Source organism: Phyllobates terribilis, unplaced genomic scaffold (genome assembly GCF_046119375.1).
Source record: "Phyllobates terribilis strain yellow unplaced genomic scaffold, ASM4611937v1 Scaffold_8__6_contigs__length_399053987, whole genome shotgun sequence".
NCBI lineage: Eukaryota > Metazoa > Chordata > Amphibia > Anura > Dendrobatidae > Phyllobates > Phyllobates terribilis.
In genome coordinates this window covers 181,361,153-181,388,257 of record NW_027362768.1, presented here as the reverse complement: position 1 = coordinate 181,388,257, position 27,105 = coordinate 181,361,153, and the positions used below count along the sequence as shown (strand labels likewise).

At 45.8% G+C, this 27,105-nt stretch overlaps 1 protein-coding gene across 1 annotated transcript; it reads left to right on the top strand.

Moving 5' to 3' along the window:
• Positions 1–782: 782 nt before the first annotated feature.
• Positions 783–24,538, top strand: PTGER3 (prostaglandin E receptor 3). Its single transcript, XM_073643889.1, has 2 exons — positions 783–1,768; positions 23,800–24,538. The coding sequence occupies exons 1-2, from the start codon at positions 908–910 to the stop codon at positions 24,082–24,084; spliced, it is 1,146 nt and encodes a 381-aa protein (XP_073499990.1). The 5' UTR covers positions 783–907; the 3' UTR covers positions 24,085–24,538.
• The last annotated feature ends 2,567 nt before the right edge of the window (positions 24,539–27,105 follow it).

The following is a 27,105-nucleotide window of genomic DNA, read 5'->3' as shown; positions in this document are numbered from 1 at the left end:
TACAGAAAAGACCAAACTCTGTACCAGTCGTGTCTTCATCGCCAGTGAAATGTTCCTTGATTTGAAGACCTTGTCCAGTGACTTCATTGTTGATTTGCCCATAGCTATTCTCCTATTGCCTACCGGTGTCATTGCTGCATCTTGAGTGATCATCGATCAGAGTAGATAGAAGTCCTTTACAACTTCCAGTTCGTCACCGTCCATCTCAAATGAGTCCTGGTCGTACCTGGCAGTCGTCAATATCTTTGTCTTCTTTGTATTGAGTAGCAGTCCCATGCTCGAGCTTTCCATCTTGACGCTCCGTAATAAGTCCTTCATCCCATCGACGCTTGCTACCATCAATGTTGTATCATCTGCGTAGAGACAATTATTGTGGGGTTTTTTTGTCACATCACATGACATGCCATGTCCGGCCACCAGGTGGCACGCCTTATACACTAAAAAACAAACAGTTCTGTAAAGCGCAACATTGTATCAGATTGTGTAAATATCTCCTCTCTATTCTGGGAATTCTGTCAATATTGTGGGACTGTAACACACGAGCTCCTGCATTGTGTCCTATGAAGCAGATTTACAGGGCAGGTGAACTATAAAGTTTCTGTATTCAGGGGAGAAGATTTTGGATAAGGCTCATCCACTTCCTGAGAACTATCTCCTTGCTTCTTATTCCTCCTAGGCTTAGTCATGCTGGCATGCTCCCTGGCGCACAGCTTGTGCCAGTCTCTCTGCCCTGCATGGGTCTCACCCTTTTACATGATGAGTGCCTGTGACGTGTATAAGCTGGAGACGCCCCCTGGTGGTTATATAGCAGAGTGCTCCCTGAGCTTGTGGCACAGCACAGGGGCTCCTCTTGCTGTAGACATGAGCTTGAGAAGTGCTTTGCACCTGGACGATCTGTGGAGGAAGCATGGAGTTCAGACTAGACCCTTGTGACATCTTCAACACCTCTGGAAACATGTGGGACCCCAACATGTCCAATGTCCTGAGGGAGAAGAACTGGAGTAACCTGAGCAGCAGCAAGGTGGAGGACTGTGGAGGCTCAGTGTCTGTGGCCTTCCCCCTGTCTATGATGATCACTGGGCTGGTGGGGAATTCACTGGCCATGCTGCTGATCTACAAGTCCTACAAGAAGAAGGAGAGTAAGAGGAAGCACTCCTTCCTGCTGTGCATAGGCTTCCTGGCACTCACTGACTTCACAGGGCAGCTCCTCACCAGCCCCATTGTCATCTCAGTCTACCTGGCTAAAAGGCAGTGGAGCAACGTGGACCCCTCTGGACACCTGTGCCCCTTCTTTGGACTCAGTATGACCATGTTTGGTCTGTGCCCCCTGTTTATAGCCAGTGCTATGGCTATTGAAAGGACTCTGGCCATTAGGTCTCCTCACTGGTACTCCAGCAACATGAGGACCAAAGTCACCATAATAGTGTTACTCTGCATCTGGGGGGCAGTGCTTGGCTTTGCCCTCCTGCCCATCATTGGATTGGGGCAGTACACATTGCAGTGGCCAGGGACCTGGTGTTTTATCAGCACCGACCACAAGACTCCAGGGAATATTGTCTTTGCTGCCACCTTTGCCTCTCTTGGTCTGCTGTCACTTGGCACTACCTTCACTTGCAACCTGGCGACCATTAAAGCCTTGGTGACTCGATGCAAAAGTAGAGGCTCAGCCTCCCAGGCCAGCAGGCAGTGGGAGAGGATTACAATGGAGACCATGATCCAGCTGATGGGAATAATGTGTGTGCTGTTTGCCTGTTGGTCGCCACTTCTGGTAGGCAAAACTCACTATTACATGATGCTAAGACAATCTGTGCCCCCCACCCAAGTGCTGCAGCATGCTGTGACTTGTAGTACTACAGCACCTGAGAGGCACAGGCTGCTTATCGCAGCACAAAGTTTGCATCTTGCGACTTCATAAGTTTGTGAAGCAAAGCGGCTGCCAAAGATGTTCTGCAGCAGCAGCAGGCTGTGATCGTTAATCCTATGATCCTCCCACCACACGTGGCTGACAGTTATGCCATATAATGTTCCTCCATGTTATATTTCTCCAGCGATTAAGTGTTTTACTGGTCTGATGCCAAAGATGTTCTGCAGCAGCTAATATATTAATATAAAGCCCCTTCTTTTAAATGTAGGAGCCCCCACCACAGATGTAGGATGTTTTCTCTGTATACTGTCCGCTTGTGTTATATTTCTTCCATAATATAATCCCTTCCATAGCAACTCAGTGATATGTCGCCTTCCAAAGATGTTCTGCAGCAGCTGCTATTAATGCTGAGCACTGATCTTCAACCTTATTAGTTATTACCCCCCCATCTCACGATAATGTTCCTCTGTTATATGGTTCTCCAGCATTACAGACCCTTTCTAGCAGTGAAACGATATACAGGTCAGCAGCAAAGATGTTCTGCAGCATCTGCTATTAATGTTGGGCGCTGATCTTGTACCACACCTGCGAGGTTCCTTCCTATATATTGTCCCTTTACACTTCTGTTGTATTTATCTCATTTCAGCAATCAGGTGAGTGAAACGTCTATTTCTAGAGATGTTCTGCAGCGGCTGCTTTCAAGGTTGAGCTTCAAACTTTAACTGTAGTAGTCCCAATCACATATTGCAGGTATATCTCTCTATATACTGCCCCATTACACTTCCTTATTTCATAGATAGGTCTACATCTAAAGATGTTCTGCAGCAGCTGATATTAACTCTGGGCTCTGATTCTCAATATTATTGTCAGGTCTGCTTTCAAAGATGTTCTGCAGCAACTGATATTAATGAAATGATTGCCAGGTCTGCTTTCAAAGATGTTCTGTAGCAGTTGATATTAATGAAATGATTGTCAGGTCTACTTCCAAAGATGTTCTGCAGCAGCTGATATTAATGAAATGATTGCCAGGTCTGCTTTCAAAGATGTTCTGTAGCAGCTGATATTAATGCAATGATTGTCAGGTGTGCTTTCAAAGATGTTCTGCAGCAGTTGATATTAATGAAATGATTGTCAGGTCTGCTTTCAAAGATGTTCTGCAGCAGCTGATATTAATGAAATGATTGTCAGGTCTGCTTTCAAAGATGTTCTGCAGCAGCTGATATTAATGCAATGATTGTCAGGTGTGCTTTCAAAGATGTTCTACAGCAGCTGATATTAATGAAATGATTGTCAGGTCTGCTTTTAAAGATGTCCTGCAGCAGCTGATATTAATGAAATGATTGTCAGGTCTGCTTTCAAAGATGTTCTGCAGCTGCTGATATTAATGCAATGATTGTCAGGTCTGCTTTCAAAGATGCTCTGCAGCAGCTGCTAGTAATGCAATGATTGACAGCTCTTCTTTCAAAGATGTTCTGCAGCAGCTGATATTATTGCAATGATTGTCAGGTCTGCTTTTAAAGATGTTCTGCAGCAGCTGATATTAATGAAATGATTGTCAGGTCTGCTTTCAAAGATGTTCTGCAGCTGCTGATATTAATGCAATGATTGACAGGTCTACTTTCAAATATGTTCTGCAGCAGATGATATTAATGAAATGATTGTCAGGTCTGCTTTCAAAGATGCTCTGCAGCAGCTGCTAGTAATGCAATGATTGACAGCTCTTCTTTCAAAGATGTTCTGCAGCAGCTGATATTAATGTAGGGCTCTTATTTATAAATCCAATGGTCCCCACTTCTCATGTAGAACTTGTATTTCCTCTTCTGCATTAGAACCATATTTCTCTCCTTGACTGGTCCTCAATGAAAGCTGTTCTGCAGCAGCTGGATTTCATACAGAATTCTGATCTGCTGCTGATACTTTCTGGAAACAATTCAGATAATTGAGCTATTAGTCCGGTCCTGCAGCCGATCAGCCTTTTCCCACCTAATATGACAGGTTTATAGGCTTTGAGATTGGAGATTTCTACTCTTCCACCCTAGAGAGGGATCTAATGACAGACAGTAAATCGCCGTCACTTACACCTGAGTCTGGACAGATCCAGGAGGAGCCGAGAAAATAATCTGCAGATCTGCAAACCACAATCTGAACCTCAGATTCATATCAGAGCCCAGAACTTCCTTCCCTTCCATGGATCTAAGTTTTATGCAGACCTGATCTGCAGATTTCACCACTAGTGAGCAATAAAATAATAAATATATATAACAAATTTTACAATTTTCTAAGTAAATCTACTTCTAAAGGTGCTATTGACATGAAATTGTCACCAGATGTTGGTAACGACTCATCCAATCCTCACAGGCAAAGAAATCACCATAGATGTCCATAAATTATGTGTAATAATGAGAAATGACACAGGGAAACAGTATTGAACATGATTACTGAAATGTATTTAATACTTCGTACAAAAGCCTTTGTTGGTGATGAAGCTTCAAGACGCCTCCTGTATGGAGAAACTAGTCGCAGGCATTGCTCAGGTGTGATTTTGGTCCATTCTTCCACTCAATTACTCTTCACATCCTGAAGTTTCTGTGGCTCCTTCTATGGACTCTGAGCTTTAGTTCCTTCCATACATTTTCTCTTGGATTCAGGTCCGGTGATCGGCTCGGCCATTCTAGCAGCTTTATTTTCTTTCTCTGAAACCAGTTGAGAGTTTCCTTGGCCGTGTGTTTGGGATCTTTGTCTTGCTGAAATCTCCATCCTTGTTTCATCTTCATCATCCTGGTAGGTGGCAGCAGATCAAGAATGTCTTTTTATCAAGAATGGCTCTTGGACAACTCTTTTGATAATTCTTTTCACTCCTGTATCTGAAATCTTATAGGCAGCGCCTGGTCGTGGCCGGTTTATGGTGAAATGATGTTCTTTCCACTTCCGGATTATGGCCCCAACAGCCTTCAGTAGTTTAGAGATTCTTCTGTAACCAATGCAATCAGTATGTTTTGTAGCAATAAGGTTGTGAAGGTCTTGAGACAGCACACTGGTGTAACCCATCATGAGATGTTTCTTGTGTGGCCCCTCAGTAATGAGATGCCTATTTATCGGCCGTCAGGTGAACTAGCTGATATTATTTGTCACTAAGTGGCGCGATTGCTTTCTAATTACTGATAGATCTCAGCTTTGTCCCAGGACTTTCCATGGCTTTTTGCTCATCTTTCTTCTTGTGTTCAATACTTTTCCCTTTGTCATTTCTCATTATTACACATAATTTGTGGACGTCTATGATGTTTTCTTTGCCTGTGTGGATTGGATGAGTTGTTACCGACATCTGATGAGAATTTCATGTCAATAGCACCTTTAGAAATAGATTTACTTAGAGAATTGGTGACGTGTTCAATACTTATTTCACCCGCTGTGTGTAGCAGTGCTCCCTAAGCTTGGGCTTTACTGCTGACCTGAAACTACAACTCTCAGCATGCAGCTGGGAGTTGTAGTCTCACCACAACTTGGAAAACACTGGGTTAATACAGGGGATACAGAGAAGAGCACACGGGGGTCTTTGTGGTTCTGTATGACGTAGCATTGACAGCCTATGTGCCACCATATAGCAGGTGGAAATATAAGGATTATCCCATATTTATCTCTGTGGGGTCCCAGTGTAGGCTGTGTTCACACGTGGCAGATATATTGCAGCAAGGTCTTGCATGCATGAATGGAGCGGATCGTGGAATTTTACAAATCCCATATAGATGAATGGAAGCAATGTGTCTTGTGTGAATTACCCATAAGGATCTGGGCACCTGAGAGATTTCGGCTGCAGACATCACAAAGCGAATCCCAGATCATCATAAAGTGGAGAATAAGTTAACACATGAAATGCTGATATGTCCAGGGGACGGGTCAGAAGATGTTATTGATTGGGGGGTTTCTGAGCGGACGCCCCCAATATTTGCTAAATCCAAGGTGGGCAGGAGGGACTGAGAATATTTGTCATCGTTGTCTTCTTTGTAAAATTTCCTTATCTCTAAGTGAAACTGATGGAGCTGCCATTAAAATCAATACTGTGATTACACCCAATCAGCCTCCCCCCAGGGAATGAGGCCAACAGATGCTGAAGGGGCCGGAGGAGGGAGATGCTGGGGGGTCCCAATTAGCAGCTGACTCGTGGCTCGTTCATTTTTTTCTTTTTTTGCATAGTAATTAACTTGATGATGATTTATTGCAGATTTTCCCAATCAAATTCAATTTTGAAGTAGAATTCTGCAAAAAATAAAATAAGGGTCTGTGCACAGGTTGCGTTTTTGTCGCGTTTTTTTCCCGTGCAAGTTTTTTTCTACAAAACCTGAAGGATTTCCTAGTCCCAGCAAAGAGAATGGGATTCCTGAAGCCTCATGCACACGTTGCTTATTTTTTACTTGCAGATTTAAATCTGCAACATCTCAATTCTATCAGCATTTTTTGCTGCAGATTTCACCCAGATTAATGAGCGGGGAAAAATCTGCAACAAAAAAACACATGTAAAAAAAAAAAAAAAGGTGCATATTTTACGCTGCATTTTTCCTGCCAAAATAGGCAGAAATGGTGCAGAAATTTCTGCAGCAAGTATATAATGTGTGCACAGACCCTAAAACCTCCCCTCTCTACAGCAGAAGATCAGGAGATAAATCTGCACTTAATCCCCGCTATGTTTCTGCAGATTTCCCCGTGGATTACTCTGTTGTCTATATTGCCTGGCAGATAATCAGTAAAGCCAGAAAATAAAAAAAATAAAAAAGTTTTGTCTAATCCTTTTGAGTTTCCACCAGAGATCAGCGGAGCCTCACGAGCCCGGCAGCTGCTTATCTCCCTATACTTAATGCACATCCACAGAATGTTAATGAGGGAATCTACGCTTCACATTATAGCTACACTATGTCTCTGGCCCAGCGCCATTGTGGTTTACTGCAGACCTAAAATGCCATGGGTCTGGGGTCAGAACGCCCTGCTTAGCTGTTACCCCCAGGGGGAGCTGTTTCTGGAGACACGTAGCATTAGCCACCAGTCATTCGGATGTCCTCCGCTGTTATAAGAGCGGGGGTCCCGATTATGGCGTCCATGATTTCTATATACCCCAACTTAACTACAGATGACGGTTATCTTCATGAGTAGTAATGGGCGAACCCGAACTGTAAAGTTCGGGGTCCGTATCAGACGCCTAGTGTGCGTGCACGGACCCCGAACACGGACTTCTCCCGGAAGTCCGTGTTACTCTTTGGGTCCGGAAGCCCAAACAAAGCTTGTTGAAGCCAATCAACAAGCTTTACCGGTCTGGGCACTTCCGGCTCAATCACAGCCATGTCAAGTATTGGAATGGCTGTGATTGGTCGGCGTGATATGTAAAAAGTAAATTAATTAATAAAAAAAAAAAAAGAATTGGGGTCTCCGTTATATTTGATAACAAGTGCAGGTAAAGCAGACAGCTGCGGGCTGCAGCCTTCAACTATCAGATTTATCTTGGCTGGTTATAAAAAAATAGAGGAGCCCCCCCCATGCTGTTCTTTAAAATTATTAAAATAAATTAATTAATTAAAAAAACAGCATGCCCCCCCCCTCCAATTTTTGTTAACCAGCCAAATTCGGCCGAACCCGATGGACCCAAACATCCACGCCCAACACCATTCATGAGACTCCTTCCTACCTGAGACGTATCTTCTGCCCCTTCATTGGTGAGTGGGGGGTGGAGGAGATGGAAGTGACCATTTTTGTGCCAATTTGTATCCAGAATTAAAATTTTCTCACCTAAACTTAATTTTTGGATTTGGATAATTTCAGATCAATCACATGAAAATTTCCAGTTCATGGCAGAAAATCTATTAAACCTCATTTCGGGCTCTGCGCTGCTCTTCATCGTAGAATCGCACATTATCAGAGAGCTTCTCGTAGCTTGAAATGTGGAAATGTCGGTTTTAGTCTTTTTAGTATGTAACGGTGCCCATACCAGCCTAAATGTACAGGAAATATCTCAATTCTCATGCTCTGTAACTTGGCTTCCATTCTTTTTGAGTGGTCAGTTTCGCTTTGTCAGCTTTCTGTCAGCACTATGAGTGCTGGAACATCTTATCACAAAATTCCAGCGTGGATTGTGCTTGCCATTGTGAAATCCTGCCTCTTTGTATGCAGTATGACAGACAGGAGAGCAGGAGCAGAGAGACAAAGACCTGACCTCACTTCCTTTAGGAAAAACAAAGACCTCCCCTCACTAAATGCACAAAGAAAAACGACCGACCTAAGTGGCATAACTTGATATTTGTGGCCCCCAATGCAAAATGTCTAACAGGGTCACCATCTATGACAGGTCTTTAATAGTAGTCTTATTATAGGGGACAAAGGGATCTTTTGGGACGCCATGGTCTCCTGATCCCTGCTGTTTTTGCAACCACAGCACCTATTATAGTTACGCCCCTGGACCGACCCCAATAATCCGTCTTGATGTCTGTGCTGATAGTGACAGATTACACCCGACAACAGGCAGGAACAGCAGATCACACAGGACGGAGACACCCAGGAGTTAGGGGCTTGGAAAAATGTTTTGGGGGTAAAACAACATAATGTAAAGTGATAGGCAGGTCACCTATTTATCACATGATCTATCAGCGGGGGCAGATCTGGGACCGGACTTTACACTATGGGTCTGTCCTGATCCAGTATGGGCCGCTGATGACATCATTATTCTCTATCACGCAGTCATCAGATGCTATAGAGTCCAATCCCACAACCTAAATCTGATAATTACCCCATTACTGTGTGTATCAGCGAGTAACCGCTCAGAAGAAAACCTTAACACCTCCTCAAAAAATGCAAAAATCCCCTGTAAGTGGCGCAAACCCTCATCATCATCTTATGTCTCGTCAGACATTATGTTCTTAGTTTCATCTGTCTTTTGGAAAGTTAGGTGACGATCAATTTAGTTTATTTATAGGGCCATCAATATATAGGATCTGGGAAGTCTTTAAACTACTGTCTTAAAGGAGTTGTCCACTACTCGGACAGCCGTCTCTCAATTACTATATTCCTCCATGTAAAATAACAGCAGCCTATACTCGCCTCCGGTACCGGTGCCGTTCCTGCAACATCGGTGCCAGGGTTCGCGTGACGTTGTTATGTCACGTGAGCCCTGCAGCCAATCAGCGGCCGCTTCTTTCACTTCCTTAGAAGTCGGAGAGCAACAGCAGGTCTCACTTCCTCCAGAAGCGGTCACTGATTGGCTGCAGGGCTCGCATGACATGACAATTGACTGACGGCGCTGTATCAGCTGACGTTTCCCACTGTATCGGTGCAAGAACGTTTTTTCTGGATAAAAGCATAATGGAATTAGAAGAAAAAAATAAAGATCTGATTATCAATCATTTTGAGTGACTCCCATCTAAAACAAAAAATGAAGAAAGTTTTGAAATAGTCTTGATTTAAAGAAATTAATTCTGCCGTTTTGTGTATGCAGCTACTGTGCAGGGTGACGTGTATGATACAGTCAGCACTAATTGGACTGTACCAGACTGTGCAGAACGCACCTCATTAACAAGGAGACCCAGTACAGTTGTTACATTTCTCATACATTTCCAGGAGGAACAAAGGAGGCACATCAAACTGCAGAGTTCTAAGGACTGTTATTTTATGGGCAATAGGAGCCTTTATGGTAGACAAGACATTGATGCCCGCGCCTCCTGGTGAGATCCTTCCTCCCGACCCCTCTCCTTGTAACACACTTGTATCTAATGAATCGTTTATAAGTGTCAGCTGTAAAAGTAGCAATTATCCGTCGTATAATAACTTCACCACCGGCAGAAGAGGATTAATCCCGGACTCTGATTACAGCCCGCTGGTTCTCTCTGTACCTCGCGATTTGTTTGGGGTATCTATTGCATGGTCTTCTCCGGCAGAGACGTCCTGGTCGCTGCGTGTAATAATAATAATAACACGTAATGATTAGTATAATGCAAAGTGTCTCAATTCAAGGAACGGCTCAAGTGTTCTGGACGGTGCGTTCACAGATGATCCCTTTAATCTGAGAGCCGCTAGGAGGTTCATATGACCGGCACAGACTTCTGGCAAGTAACTGATTCACGTATCGGGGTGATGCAGATAAGCTCTGATCGGCCATTGTTATAAGAGACCGTACATGTCATACGCGGGTGGCCGGAAACCTCCAGCGCGAGCCTCTATTATCTATCTATCTATCTATCTATTATCTATCTATCTATCTATCATCTATCTAATATCTTTATCTATCTATTATCTACATATAGTGGTGTGAAACAGTGTTTGCCCGCTTCCTGATTTCTTATTCTTTTGCATGTTTGTGACTTAAATGTTTCAGATGACAAAACATATTTAAATATTAGACAAAGATAACACAAGTAACCACAAAATGCAGTTTTTAAATGAAGGTCTTTTATTATTAAGGGAAAAAGAAATCCAAACCTACATGGCCCTGTGTGAAAAAGTGATTGCCCCCCCCCCTCTCCCTTAAAACATAAATTAACTGTGGTTTATCACATCTGTGGGAAGCTGAGTGCAATTTCCCTAGCCACACACATGCTTGATTAATGCCACACATGTTCTCAATTAAGAAATCACTTCAATAGGACCTGCCTGACAAAGTGAAGTAGACCAAAAGATCCTCAAAAGCTAGACATCATGCTGCGATGCAAAGAAATTCAGGAACAAATGAGAAGCAAAGTAATTGAGATCTATCAGTCTGGAAAATGTTATAAAGCCATTTCTAAAGCTTTGGGACTCCAGCGATCCACAGTGAAAGCCATTATCCACAAATGGCAAAAACATGGAACAGTGGTGAACCTTCCCAGGAGTGGCCGGCCGGCCAAAATTACCCCATGAGCGCAGCGACGATTCATCCAAGAGGTCACAAAAGACCCCACAACAACATCAAAACAACTGCAGGCCTCACTTGCCTCAGTTAAGGTCGGTAAGGTCAGTGTTCATGACTCCACCATAAGAAAGAGACTGGGCAAAAATGGCATGCATGGCAGAGTTCCAAGACGAAAACCACTGCTGAGCAAAATGAAAATAAGGGCTTTGTAACACTTTTGCCAGAAAACATTTTGATGATCACCAAGACTTTTGGGAGAATACTCTGTAGACTGACAAGACAAAAGTTGAACTTTTTGGAAGGTGTATGTCCCATTACATTTGGTGTAGAAGTAACACAGCATTTCTGAAAAGGAACATCATACCAACAGTAAAATATGGTGGTAGTAGTGTGATAGTCTGTGGCTGTTTTGCTGCTTCAGGACCTGGAAGACTTGCTGTGGTAAATGGAACCATGAATTTTGTTGTCTACCAAAAAATCCTGAAGGAGAATGTCCAGCCATCTGTTGGTGACCTCAAGCTGAAGCGCACTTGGGTTATGCAGCAGGACAATGGTCCAAAACACACCAGCAAGTCCACCTCTGAATGGCTTAAGAAAAGCAAGATTAAGACTTTGGAGTGGCCTAGTCAAAGTCCTGACCTTAATCCGATTGAGATGCTGTGGCATGACCTTAAAAAGGTGGTTCATGCTCGGAAACCCTCCAATGTGACTGAGTTACAACAATTCTGCAAAGATGAGTGGCCAAAATTCCTCCAGAGCGTTGTAAAGACTCATTACCAGTTATCACAAATGCTTGATTGCAGTTTTTGCTGCTAAGGGCGGCCCAACCAGTTATTATTTTTAGGGAACAATCACTTTTTCACGCAGGGCCCTGTAGGTTTGGATTTCTTTTTCCTTTAATAATAAAGACCTTCATTTAAAAACTGCATTTTGTGATTACTTGTGTTATATTTGTCTAATATTTATATTTGTTTTGTGATCTGAAACATTTAAGTGACAAACACGCAAAAGAATCAGAAATCAGGAAGGGGACAAACACCTTTTCACACCACTGTATCTATCCATCTATTATCTATCCATCTATTATCTATCTATCTGTTATCTATCTATCATCTATCTATCATCTATCTATCTATCTATTATCTATCTATCTATCTACGACTGGCATTAACAAGAAGGAAGTAAAGAACTGCAGTAATTTAGATCTCTTCCTAATGTGCCCCATACTGGAATGAATGGTGTGTGCTTCCTGCAACGTAACATTTCTTTCCTTAAAGGGGTTGTCCTTTTGAAAATGTTATTATACCACAAGGTTCCAGAGGTCTAAAATAACAAATGGACATGTTACTCACCCTGCCCAGGTCCAGCGCTGCTTCTAAGCCTCTGCTCCGGACTTTGTTTACTGTCTGCAGCGGTGAGATCACATCTACAGTGCATGTGACCGCTGCAACTTATCACTGAGCTCAGCGCCTCATGTCTCCTACATTGGCAGATTGAGCTCAGTGATTGGCTACGCTGTAGATGTGATGTGACTGCTGTAGCTAATAAATACAGGCTGGACCCAGGCAGGGTGAGTAACAGGCCATGTGTTATTTTAGGCTTCTGACACCCTATGACAACTCCTTTAATTCTAGTTTCTCTTATTTGGCCCCTTATATCACTTTGCTGCCTCCTGTCAGTGACTCTTCAGCGGGGTGATATGTGTCTGAAGATCAGTGAAGATGATGATAAATGGCCGCTGGCTGCTCCGCTCTGTTCTCCGCACTCGTTGGATCCTGTCTGGTGATTGGGGACCAGTTCTTTACTTTTATCCTGGTATGAGCAGTAGTGTTGAGCCACCCCCGTAGTGTTCGAGTTCGGTTCGGTTCGTCGAACACCTTCGAACACCGTTAAAACCAATGGCAGGCAAACAAAAACACATAGAAACACATAGAAAACACCTTCAAAGGTGTCCAAAAGCTGACAAACTGCTCAGAAGACACAACTAACACATGGAAAAGTGACAAGTACATATAGTCATGCGAAAAGAAAAGAGGTGGAGGAGTAAAAGGAGGGGGAGACACAGATATAGGCATGTCATGCCCTTCTAAAATCCAAAAAGTGAGAAGCCGACACGTTCAGTCCGCTCCTGCCCGTGCCACCTCCGTGTCGCCGGGTTTGTGCCAGAGCCGCGGTGGACCCTGACGGCCAGCCCCCCTCTCCCAATACTGGTGCCTGTCCGCTGGTGGGTCGAGCGAGCCCCCCTGTGGTGGAGGCAGCTCTAAGCTTTTTAATTTAAATTGTCTCTCTAATTTGAATGAATACACTTTAAATCCATTTACAAGGATCTATTGGAGGGCAAGTCTCATGCCAGCAGCCGCGTAATTCCAGCTCCAGTAGCGTCCACTAAAGCTGCTGCAGTTAAAAAGCTTTTATAAGGATCGAGTTCGGCTGTCCACCGCAAGGCATCCTACTGCCAGTCCCAGCCCCTATGCCTTGGGGTGCCTCCTGATGCTCTTCACTGAGTATCCTGTGGTCCCGAAGCATTTCCTTTGAAAAAATTAAGTGTCCAAACTACAGGTGGTGTAGCTTGCTTAACAGCCGGGATAATCCGCTGACTAGCAGACACTGCTACTAGGCACAAAGTATTTCCTGGGCTAGATGCAGTTAAAAATTTGTAATTAGATACTCTCGTTGGATGCTGAGAAAGCATTCCATAGAGTCTCCTGGCACGCCATATATGATTCTCTTAAAAAGCTTGGGGTAGGGGTCTAGGGGACCCTTTTATAGCCAAAATCACGGCCCTGTATCGCAATACGTCACCTAGGCTGAAGATAAATGGAACTGTAGCACCCTGAGGGCTCGGTTGCTACAGAGGTATTGCACCTCACCCAGAGGTGTGATATCTCACTCTCAGGTAAGGATGTAGTGTGGATCAGGACCCGACACCTGCATGCATTACACCACATTGCCGTGGGGCAGGACGACCAATATGCCCCTGAGATGGGCACGACAGTCCCTGTCCCTGGCTGGAGTGGGGGGAGGGAACACTGAGGAAGGGGAACCCTGTAGTGCAGGAGCAGGGAGGAAGCAGTTCCTGGGTGCATTGAGAAGGGAGTATAAAAGGTGGGCACCATCTTAGTTCAGTGCAGAGAAGTCTGAGCAGAAGTGGCAGGGAGCAGGGGCTCTGCATGAGCTCTGCTCCGGAGGCGGGCCTAGTAACAGAGGCCCAGGCCTGGAAGAGGGAGAAGGAAGGAAGAGGAGCGGAGAAGGCTCCAGGAACGAGGAACGAAGGGATCCCAGGGGTGCGGACGGGCGAGTCGCCACCGCACGCCCGAATCCACCTGCGTGGCGGGGTCAGGCCAAAGGGGGAGACCGGTCCCCGAAACTAGTGGAGGCAGGAAACGACCCTCAGCTAGAAACAGGAGGCTGTGACATTTTATGTGGCGCAGCCCCTCGCTACACCCGCTAGGAAGGCACCACATAGGGTCAGGGAAACTGGTGCCAAGTTTACCAAGAGGAGGCCCGAGGAAGCCGGACAGAAGGGTTGGTAAGAAAGGCCAGACAAAGGACACACAAAGGGGGTCCTGTGAAGCGCTCCAAAGTTATCTGGGAGTTGTCTGAGCCCCTCACCTGGTGAGCACAGTACGACGTGGGCAGCCGTTACCTGCAGACGTGGTCTGGATAATAAGAACTGTGAGTAAAGGCCCTGGACTGCATCACTGACTCCGTGTCGTTACTGCTGCTGCCCTGCACCATCACCCCCATCCTCCGCATACACTGCCCTGAGGCTATACTCCTCCCGTGGGGAGTTATGCTACGCTCTGCTGCACCCACAGCACCAGCCTCAGCGGTCTGCCCTGGAGCGGCGGTTCACTCTGACCGCAATCCACGGGTGGCGTAGTCGGACATTTAAACATCAAAACCACATAAATAGTTCCGCCACTGGTTTGACCGCCCTGAGCCACGGAACCGGGTCGCCGCCACGGAGACTACAACCACCAGCATCCACCAAAAAGGGTCCGGCTCCGGGTGTCCCAAGGCCCAGGGGGCGCGTCAGAACATTTTCATCACCTTTCACAATCACCAATGGGACAAGGCAGGGATGTCCTCTGTCCCCTCTCTTATACATCCTAGTGACGGAGCACCTGCTCTCATCAATTCGCCATAACCCCAATATTAGGTGGATTGAGGTGGGAGGCACCGAGTACAAGTGCTCTCTATTTGCTGATGATGTCCTAGTATATATCACTCAATCACATATATCCATCCATGCTGTTATGGCTGAAATAGATCACTTTGTTACATGGTCAAATTTTAAAATCAATGCAGCGAAGTCTGAGGCCCTCGATGTCTCCCTCCCCAAATCCATATAGGATTCCATCCAGTCCAACTTTCCCTTTGCCTGGCCCTCACAGGGTATCAAATACTTAGGAATTCCTATTCATAGAGACCTCTCCCATCTATGTTATCTTAATTTTGGGCCCTTTATTGAACAACTCCATACAGACCACGGTTGGCAAGTTAGAACTGTAAGATTCACTACGTGAACCACTGGTGTTTTGTGGAAAAGCACATGGATACTGCGTTCCAAATTATTATGCAAAAAGTGTTTAGGAGTGATAAGGGAAGAATTTGTTTGTTTGTCAGTTAAACTCATTGATGGTGATGTGTGTCAGGGCTCTTTATATCACTGTAAGCAATTGCAGACACCTGTGCTAATTAGTTTGGCAGGTGTGTCCAATGAAAGGCAAGACTACTTAAGAAGGCTGTCTCACATTATTAAGCAGCCTACATTTTCTGCCAAAATGGGAAAGAAAAAGGATGTGTCGGCTGCTGAGAAGCAACAAATTGTGGAGTGTTTAGGTCAAGGCATGACTACAATCAACATTGTGCGATGATCAGGATGAAGTGTCTTGGCAATCAAGAAGTATGTAGCTGATTCACAGTACACACGTGTGCGTGCTGATAAGGGCAAATTGAGGACTGTTTCCTACAGGCAATTACGTCAGGTTGAAAGAGCAGCGGCAAAAAAGCCTTGTCATAGCAGCAGACAAGTTTTTGAAGCTGCTGGTGCCTCCAACGTCCCCCGAACAACAAGATGCAGGGTCCTTCAGAGGTTTGCAGCTGTGCATACGCCATCCTGTCGACCTCCTCTATCCACTTCACACAAGCAGAAACGGCTCCAGTGGGCCAAACATTACATGAAGACTGATTTCAAAACTGTTTTGTTCACGGATGAGTGCCGTGCAGCGCTCGATGGTCCAGATGGATGGAGTGGAGGATGGCTGGTTGATGGACACCCCACGCAAACACGGCTACAGCGCCAACAAGGAGGAGGTGGAGTAATGTTTTGGGCTGGAATCATGGGGAGAGAGATTGTCGGCCCCTTTAGGATCCCTGAAGGCGCTAAAGATGAACTCCATAATGTATGTGGATTTTCTCAAACAGCACTTCCTGCCATGGTTCAAGAAGAAGAACCGTGTATTTCACAGCAAGATCATTTTTCTGCATGATAATGCACCATCTCATGCTGCACATAAAACATCTGCATCTCTGGCTGATATGGGCATAAAAGGGGACAAACTTATGGTGTGACCCCCATGCTCCCCTGACCTCTACCCCATTCAGAACCTTTGGAGCATCATTAAAAGGAGTGTCTATGATGGCAGGAGGCAGTTCACATCTAAGCAACAGCTCTGGGAGGGTATTCTGTCCTCATGCAAAACAATTGAAGCAGAAACCATCCAAAACCTGACCAATTCAATGGACGAGAGAGTTCAGAAGCTCCTTTCGAACAAGGGGTCCTATGTGAAAATGTAACATTACCTAGAATAAAGTTTTGAGTTGAAAACTGTTTGATTTCAGTTTCTAATAACCTGCTAATGCTTATAATTTCAAAAATGACCATTTTTTTGGTCTTTATTAAAATGAAAAGGTTGATCGAAAAGTTTGGGGGATCTAAGAGTGTGGCAACCCAGTAGTCATGATTACTTCGAATTCTGACAATATGAGGGTCATGCTGCAGGTAGTGCAGCAAGAAGGCACTTATGTGTCTTGCGCATCTCGGAGCCCCAAAATTATTTTCCGGGCTAGATGCAGCTAAAAATTATTATTAATTTTAAATCTGGTGAAGCTTTAGTATAGATGGCCTAATAGGATTAGTGCTGCACACTGCTACAAAGCCCAAATTATTTTCCAGTCAAGATACAGATAAACATGAGTAGTAATTTTAAATCTGGTGGAGCTTATTATAGATGGCCTAATAGAATCAGTGCTGCACACTGCTACAAAGCCCAAATTATTTTCCAGCCAAGATACAGATAAACATGATTAGTAATTTGAAAGCTTAAAACGGTTGGTAGGGTGATTTTAACCAATCATCAAGCTTTTACTCTCCCCAGGATGACACAGGGGTAGAAAAGTCGTTTCGGATCCATGATTTGTTCATCTTTATGAACGTGAGTCTGTCTACATTCTCAGTGGAGAGCCGCGTGCGCTTATCTGTCAGCACACCACCAGCAGCGCTGAACACACGTTCAGACAGAACGCTGGCTGCGGGGCATGACAAGATCTCCAAGGCGTAAGTGGCTAGCTCCGGCCATTTATCCAGATTGGAAGCCCAAAAAGAGCAAGGGTCCAGTGACACAGTCATGGCTTCAATGTTTACTTGGAGATACTCCTGTACCATCGTCTCTAGGCGTTGACTATGTGTCAGACTTCTTGTCTCCTGTGGCCTTGCAAAGGATGGGCTAAAAAAGTGGTGAAATGATTCCGCAAAATTGATGTTACCAGCAGATACTGTGGTTCTGTTACGGTTTGAGTGCTGAACACTTGACGGTCCCATGGTTGGCAAGTTGGAACTGTGAGATTCACTACGTGCACCACTGGTATTTTGTGGAAAAGCACATGTAAGATTCTGCAACAGTCTCTGTACTTTTGTACCGGGGATCTAACAGTGTGGCAACCCAGTAGTCAGGATTATTTCTAATTCTCACAATTCGAGGGTCATGTTGCAGGTAGTGCAGCAAGAAGGCACTCATGTGTGTTGCGCATCCAGGAGCACCAAGTCCCTGTTGTGTTGGTGGCGAGGTAACAATCATGCTTCCTTCCTCTGTCCTCTCCCCCCAACCTCGCACAACAGAAATGTGATCAAGGTCTCCCTCATCTGATGAGTCTTCCATCAGTTCGTCCTCCACTTCTTCCTGGGCTCCTGCACCTTCCTCACTAGTTTGGCTGCTACCATGCGCCCTGGTAAAACCATCTCCCCCACCCTCACATGCCTGCCGCCTTGGTGCTGCCGACCGTCTGGACCTTGCAGATGTTAGCCCTTCCGCATACAACTCCTCCTCCTCTACTTCCTCCACCTCCTCTTGTGCCACCACCTGACTCCGAATTCTGTTTAACATGTGCTCCAGCATGTAAATCACCGGAATAGTCATGCTGATAATGGCATCGTCAGCACTAAACATCTTCGTTGCCATTTCAAAACTGTGCAGAAGGGTGCATAGGTCCCTGATCTGAGACCACTCCTCCAGTGTGATTTGCCCCACCTCTGGATCTCGTTGGCCCAGGCTATACGTCAGAACGTATTGCACCAGGGCTTGTCGGTGCTGCCACAGTCGCTGCAACATGTGCAGAGTTGAATTCCACCGGGTAGGCACATCGCATTTTAGCCGGTGAAGTGGCAGGCCCAACGACTTCTGTAGAGATGTAAGTCGCTGAGCTGCGGGATGCGAACGGCGGAAGTGAGCACACAGCGACCGTGCCCTCTGCAGAAGGCCATCTAGTCTGGGATAGTGGGCTAAAAATTGCTGGACAACCAGGTTCAACACGTGAGCCATACAAGGCACGTGTGTGACATTGCCCCGGCGAAGGGCCGCACCCAGGTTTGCAGCATTGTCGCACACGGCCTTCCCTGGTTTCAGGTCCAGTGGAGACAACCATTCATGAAATTGGTTCTCCAGAGCTGACCACAACTCCTCAGCTGTGTGACTCACATTTCCCAGACATTTCAATGTAAAAATCGCCTGATGACGTTGAGCCCTACTGCCAGCATAGTAAGGAGGTGTGCAGGATCCCTTCTGCGCAGTTAGAAAGCTTGTGGCATGACCAGACAGGCTTTGGGTGCAGGTGGAAGACCGAGAGGAGGTTGAGGAGGCAGAAGCAGTGGAGGAACTTTGACATAAAGAGGATTGACGCACAACTCGTGGGGACGGCAAGACTTGGACAGCAGCCCCTTGTCCTGCTGTCACCATAGTTACCCAGTGCCCAGTCAGCGACATGTAACGCCCCTGTCCATGCCTACTCGTCCAAGTGTCTGTGGTGAAGTGCACCCTGTCACACACAGAGTTTCTCAAAGAAGCGGTGATGTTGTGTGCGACATGCTGGTGGAGCGCAGGCACACCTTTCTTTGAGAAGTAGTGCCGACTGGGCATCTGGTACTGGGGCACTGTGACGGACATAAGGTCTCGAAAATCCTCTGTGTCCACCAGGCGGAAAGGCAGCATTTCTGTAGCCAAGAGCTTGCAGATGGTGAAATTCAACCTCTTAGCTTTTTCATGGCTAGGAGGAAATGGTCTTTTACTTGTCCACATCTGAGGGACCGAGGGCTGACTATTGTGCTTAGACGGGGTTGATAAGGGTGTCCCCGGCAAACTGCCGGTCTGTGAGGAAGATGCAGGCGGACATGTTAGGTTGCCTTGATCCAAAGGTGGTGCTATCGATGTCGGACAGCGCTCAACACCAGCTGGTGTTACCACCTCCAAAGAAAATGATGACCTGCCAATCACGCTGGCTGTTGCGGGTAAAGAGGTGGCAGGTCTGCGCCCCAAAACAGGTGTGACTGCTGTCCCCCCAGTCACAGAGGATGAAGAGGCCGCGGATGCACAAGATATGGCAGACGGTGGTCGGCTAGGCCGCATTGTAGCACACTGAGCTTCCCACTGCAACTTATGCTTCATGTCCATGTGCCGGTTCATGCATGAAGTACTCAAACTATGTATTTTTTGGCCTCTACTTAGGTTTTGCTGACAAATGTTACAGATAACACGAGTTGGGTCATCTTTATCGATCTGAAAAAATGCCCAGGCTATGCAAGGCTTAGCACCCATGCGACCTGAAGAGCCACCACGACTTGTGGTGAGAGGCAGAGTTGTGTTTGAGGATGCAGTTGTTGACGTGCTTCCAGTACTACGTCTCTGTCCAGGAAGGCGCAACCTGACCTCGTCGTCACTAGCATCTTCCTCCACCTCCTCTGCTGACCTCATCTCTTGGCTGACTGTGGGTTGACAGTAAGTGGGATCTCCAACCTCATCATCATCACCCTGTGTGTTATCACACCCGTCGTCCTCAGAGCCAACCTGTTCCTGCCCTGACAAAAAACTAAAGTTGTCGCTCCAATCAGGTATTTGAGTCTTATCATCGTCTTCCTCATTGTCTCCACCAACAGGAGTTACAGTTTGGGAATGAGGGTCTACATTATGGTCAGAACCTTCTGCGTCTGGTCCTGGATCCGACTCATAAAGATTCTGGGCATCAGTGCAGATCATTTCCTCGTCTGGATTCACAGAAGCGCTGGAGTCGACCTCTGATTCCCAGGCTATAGTATGAGTAAACAGCTCTGCAGACTCAACCATCTGTTCTACCTCATACTCAGACGGGCAGCTGGAGATTTGGGAGCTGTGAGGAAGCAAGTGCGATTTGGGTGACACCTCTGAGGACTGGAGTATTTGTGATGTTGAAGTTGATGTGGAGGAGAGCCCACTTAAAGGAGCACTTGATATCCGTTGAAGCACCTGCTGTTTTTGTGCCTCATCTGGAATTTGTAGCGATTGGCGTGGCCGTAAGAAAGGGATCTTATCACATTGTCCGCTAAAAGAAGTAGACATTTTAGTTTGGCTGGAAGATGGTCTTTCTTCTGCACCTACCCCACGGACACAACCTTTTTTCCCCTTCCCAACACGCCTATTCCCCTTTCCACCAGCAGCAGGCCTTTTTCCACTCATTTTGGTGGTTAACTAATTCACAACTCTGGAGTTGTTTGCACAAAAAAACAATGGATGGTAACCGAGCAGAGCTGAGTGGCCAAACTGTGGTATTAGGCCAAAACTATTGGCTGGGTTAGATGCAGAAAAAACCTGATGGAGGTCAGTATAGATGGATTAATAGAACAAGTCCCACACACAGCTAGAAGCCCAAATATTTTTTCAGAGGTACTGTAGATGCAGATAAAAATTAGTTTTAATTTGCAACCTGATGGAGGTCAGTATAGATGGACTAATAGAATGATGCTATGCCCAAAAGATTTTACTTCACTAGGTGCAGTAAAAAAATTGGTATTCTATACACAGGTGGTATATCTTGCAACACAGATAGGCTACTCCACTGACTAACACACTCTGCAATAGGCCAAAAAGGATTAGCTTTGCTAGATTCAGCCAAATGCTGTGAAAAAAAACTTGCACAGCACTGGCACAGACCTGCCTGGCAAAAACTGATAGGAACTGATGTAACCTAGTCCTGAAAAGGACTCCAATTACAATTAGTCTTTACTCCCACAATCTATCTATTTAAGAGCACAGACCTGCCTGATAAAAGTCGTAGGAAATGCTGTAACCTAGTCCTTAAAAGGACTGCAATCACAACTATTCCCTACTCCCAAGCTATCTGTAGATTTGTGCGAAAATTGGCTTGAAATTAACAAGGTATAGCGCACACAGCAACAGCGGTGCCGTCTAACACGCAGCTGCAGCAGTGAGAAAATGGTGGCGACGGGGAAAATGGCTTGGTCTTATAGGGCAAGGACATGTGACATACACTGCCAATGACACATGCCCTTGCTTGTGTGAAAAAAAGCACTTCGCTCCGTGTGTGCGCTGCTGATAGGCTGACAGATTGCACCTCCCCACTGTAAATGCGGGAAAGAGAAAAAAAAATGGAGATCTTCATTATTCCTGCAGAGATCCATCCCCTGCCCCTCCCCCCACCCCGCTGTACACTCAAACTGCGGATTAACATTAATTTTCATCATTACTGAGAAAAAATCCAGTTATGATTTTGGTGCACGAACAGTTATCGAACATAACCTCGAACAGCCGAATTCTTCTCAAATTGTTCGTGTTCGCCGACCGGCTCGAACACCGCCCAAAACAGCTCGAATTTGAGATTGGCGAACAGTTCGAGTAGAACAACGCTCATCTCTAATGAGCAATGACGGATTCCAGCGCAGCGTACGCAGCTCTGATGTCACTGCACTGTCAGGACAGATTTTCTCTATATTCAGTAACCAGTTCCTCTGTCCTGGCTCAGACACGCGCAATTGTGACACCATAATCCTTAAAGGGGTGGTCTGAAATAATGACAGCATATCACTCGGATATCCTGCCAGTTTGTAGGGTCTTCCCAGTAATGGGCCGCTACTTCCCTCGGACAAAATTCAGACATCCGGTGAAGGTGTGAGCGCTGCAGCCCATCAGCATGCCAAAGATTGGCAGCAGCACTCATGTGACACAATCTCATGTGAGTGACAATATCACCAGAACAGCGTCAGTCTGGGATGACAGTGTAAGTGTTTTTTCTTGCCCGCGTAGTGGACGAGCCCTTTAAGCCATTCCAGCAATGACTTTTCCAAGAGGATAAGATCTCAGTTACATTGTATCCCACACGTTCCATTGCTTATTCCATTACATTGTATCAGATGTGAAGTGACGGGGCTGGTGCTGCTCCCTTCTATATGTACACAGAGCCCCCAGTGTAGAGACATATATCACTTTTATGGGCCGCTGCCTAATACTGAGTGTGTCGCTACATGTAATTCTGGAGTATATTTAGGCCATGTGTCACTATGAGTAATGGTGTTAGTTTTGCACATTGCAGTGATTTATTACTGATTTATGGCTGTATTTCATGCTACAGCCGTCATCAGACTTCACGCTGTATGTTAATTACAGGCAGATCGGCAGATAATTAATCATTAGTAGAATGGTGTGTGCTGATATAGTGTAGCCAGGCGGTATAGGAGAAGTGCGGGGTACACTGCTCTACAGCATAATTACACTCGTATGTAGGTACTGTATGGCAATAGTGTATAGACACTGTATGGCATTAGTGTATAGACACTGTACGGCATTAGTGTATAGACACTGTACAGCATTAGTGTATAGACACTGTATGGCCCTAGTGTATAGGCTCTGTATAGCATTAGTGTATCGACACTGTATGGTCCTACTGTATAGACACTGTACGGCATTAGTGTATAGACACTGTACGGCATTAGTGTATAGACACTGTATGGCCCTAGTGTATAGGCACTGTATGGCATTAATATCTAGATACTGTATGGCAATAGTGTGCAGGCACTGTTTGACACTAGCATGTTAGCATTGTTTGGCATTAGTGTGTAAGAACTGCACGGTACTAGTATGTGGGAACTATATGGCACTAGTGTGTAGGTATTGTATGACATTGTTATGTAATTATTGTATGGCAATAGTGTATAAGCACCTGCATAACATTAGTATGTAGACAATACATAATAGTATGTAGGTACTATATGACACTAGTATGTAGGTACTCTATAGCACTAGTGTATGTGTACTGCATGGCATTAGTATGTAGGCACTGCATGGAATTAGTATGTGTGTTCTGTACGGCACTAGTGTGTTGGCACTGTATGGCCATCATATATAGGTACTGTATGGCCATCATATATAGGTACTGTATGGCACTAGTATGTACGTACTGTATGGTGGCCCTAATGTGTAGTTATTACATGGAGCCAGTATGTTTGCACTGCTTGGCACCAGCGCGCTTGTATGTGGACTGTATAGTACTGACATGTGGGCCCTGTATGGTACCTTCTCCCATGATCCTCTTTGCTCGCACGGGTCACATGACCTCCCTCCATCGCTCTGGCACGGCAGCATGAGGCCGGTGGTCGCCCCCTCCATTATGTGGCTGGTATATTCCTAACGAGCAGACCCCCGGCTGATGGCCGCTGCCACATTGGCATCTACTACTCGCCTCGATGTTACATTGTTCCTCTTGCTTTTCCTCCTCAGTCTGACGTTGGCTTCTCTCCTCTTCTGCCCGACAGGTCATTATGCTAAAGATGATCTTCAATCATACCTCAGTGGAGCGCTGCGACCCCACCTCGCCCACCCAGAGTGCCGACCTCCAGAAAGATTGCAACTTCTTCTTAACGGCGATTCGGCTGGCCTCGCTGAACCAAATACTGGACCCTTGGGTTTACCTCTTACTTCGACAGATCCTGCTCAGAAAGTTCTGCCAAGTCGCCAACGCCGTGTCCAACTGCTCCAACGACGGACACAAAGAACAGCCGATCATCCTGAGCACGGAAATAAGAAAACCTCTGGGCTGATAACAGAGAACAATAGAGAAAACTCGTACTAGAAAAAAAAAAAAAATGTGAAATGGTCCATCCGGACCCTCTGTTCCAGGAATGGAATACAAAGCTGCTAAATGGACTAATTTATCCTCTGTGCCAAATGTATCGATCCGTGGTGTGCGAGCTGCGGCTCCGAGTGTCGTGACACTACAGGGCATGCTGGGAGTTGTAGTGTGACGGCAGTGAGAAGGAGCGGCAGCTTGCAGATATCTGGTCTGAGTTGTATATATGTATAAGTAAAGCTGCAAATGCAACAGAGACATATTCCATGTAATATCGGAAGCATCCGGGATGACGATGATGTCCGAGCATCTATCCTCCATGTATGACAACCAAAGCGCATTGTTCCCAGCAGCATCTGCTAAGTGCATGACAAAGTCTATATCATGAGCGAATGCCGGGAAATAAAACAGATCGTCAGAGCGGCCTCTGGTGTATTTATTGTGGAGGATGTAGGGGGAGATGTGAGGCCGAAGGACGACAGGGTGACAAAAAGCAGACAAAAAATACAAAAACACCATAAAAATAGTCACAGAGGCCGATCCTGGTCCTAATCACCATCTGAGACTTTTATTCCAATACACAGGAGCGATGGCCGGGACCACTGGGCTTAGAGGCTCCAGGAGATCTGGGGAAACATGTGGTTTACTTATTCATCCATTTGAGTCACCACCGCAGTTCTGTCACTTACAGTTGTCACTGTGTATAAATAATTCACCTTTGTACCCGGTGTAAATGCCGCCGTTCTCCTGAATCCGGCGATGTTCTTCTTTTGTTCCTGCTCTTCTCCATTCCTAAGAAATGGCCCCTTCTTCACTGTATATGAATCTAGTCTTGTTAGCCAAGTGGGCCGTCGCTTTGTGGGTGTCTACACCCACTTGGGTAAAAAAAAGACTTGAGTTTCATAAAGGGAAGAAGGGGCCGTATATCAGCAACAGAGAAGAGAAGGAACAAAAGAAGAACATCACCAAATTCAGGAGAACGGCGCATACACCGAAAGCCTGTCCTGGCTATAGGGGAAGAATGATATCAGCACATATACATGTGTGAGGTTAGCGTACATTTATGACACAGCTCCAGCGGATACCCTGCTGTAATGGTCAGATCAGTGATCGATCCCGGCTGTTTGACCATGACATAAAGGAGATACCTCATTGCAACCTGCAAAAATTTGCTCCCTTCGCAACAAGTTTCTTGACCCCCTGAGTGCACACGTTTGCATGCCGCGGCTCTGACTGATAACCAGGTATTTCGGTGTTAACAAAGCACTACTTTCTGGGATCTTTGGGGCTCCCAAAACAGGAGCTCTCCCCTTTTTTCCCCCCAATTTCCGAAGAGTAGATATCGACATGTGACGTGGGGCTCCTCTGGTTGATTTCTTGGATTGGTAAAAGAGACCAGTGCCATCAATGTCTAGTGGGGGGATAACTCCCAATTTCCTCCTCTCTCTGCCCCCTCATGTAAGACGAGCTTCTCTGCCTTTTTAGGGTCCAATGGAAAATCTGCATTTCCTAAATGAGTTTCTTCAGTCTATATGACCCTTGTAGCCCGATACAGACCCCCCTGGACCACCAGTAATTGCTATTATCAATATTACTATATACTATACAAGCTCACAGGATGGGTCCCTTTGTATAGTAGTAAATGCAGTTTATTCTGGCTAAGGTGACTGATCTATAGCAGCTTTGGATCGTGGGATTGCTGGATCTAAAAGTCACCGGCAACTTGTGACGACAGCGACAACAAATGTTCCCACCATAACAAATTCTTGCCATTATCACTTTCCCATCATTAAATCAGTGCAATCCATTATATCGGCATGACGTCACATGATCAAAAATAGCCATGAAGCCCCAGCCTCACATAAAAGGGGGTTCACCTCTGACTGATCCATATGCCTTTTTGTAAGGTAAATGACCCCTTTAAAGAGGACGTGGCACTTGCTATAAATATATAATGTTTTTACCTGGTATAAATGCTGCTCTTCTCCTGAATCCGGCGATGTTTTTCTTTTCTTCTTGCGCCTCTCTATTCCTGAGCTATCGCTCACTCTACATTGGATAAAAAAAAATAGCCTTTTATACAACTGGGCGTGGTCCTCAAGCACACACCCACAGATACATTAGAAGGCCGGTTTCACACATCCTGATAATTTCGGTACTGGAAAAAAACAGTACCGGAGATATCCGTGTCCATGTGTGGCACACGTGTGCCACTCGTGTGCCGCATTTGGAGCACATATACTGGCGCCTGGGAATCAGCGGTTCAGTTAGCACTATTCCCAAGCGCTGGGTCCTGAATGCTGCTCTCATCATTGTCCCTTGCTTGTGCTGTGATCGGCACCAGCAAGGGACAATGTTGGGAGTAGTAGTCTGCTCCCTCAGTGTCCATGTGTAAAAATAAGAATAAAATAATGAAAAACTTATACTCACCTGTCTGGAAATGTCCCCCGCTGTAATCCTCTGACTGCTGATGCCAAAGGGCCGGGGAGAATGAGCCGTTCCAGCGAGCGGGGCCCAGAGCAGCGCTGAGCTCGGGAGCGGTGTCATGTCACTCAGTGAGCTCCGCTCAGTGCAGGGCCCCGCTTGCTGGAGCGACTCATTCTCCCCGGATCCTCGGCGTCAGCGGTCAGAGGATTACAGCGGGGGACACTTAGGACAGGTGAATATAAGAATTTTGTTCTTTTTTTTACACATGGACACTACGAGAGTAGACTACTAATCTCAACATTGTCCCTAGCTGGTGCTGATTACAGCACGAGCAAGGGACAACGATGAGGGCAGCGTTCTGCACCCGACACTTGGGAACAGCACTAACTGTACAATGATTCCCAGGAGCTGGTATATGTCATGTGTTCAGCGTGGGACATTTTGCAGACCATGCAGCGTGTAAAAAAAAGGACATGACAGTGTGTGGAGCACATGGACACATGGTCCGTAGAAACACACTGACATGTGCACAGACCCATAGATTTGAATGGTACATGTGGAAACT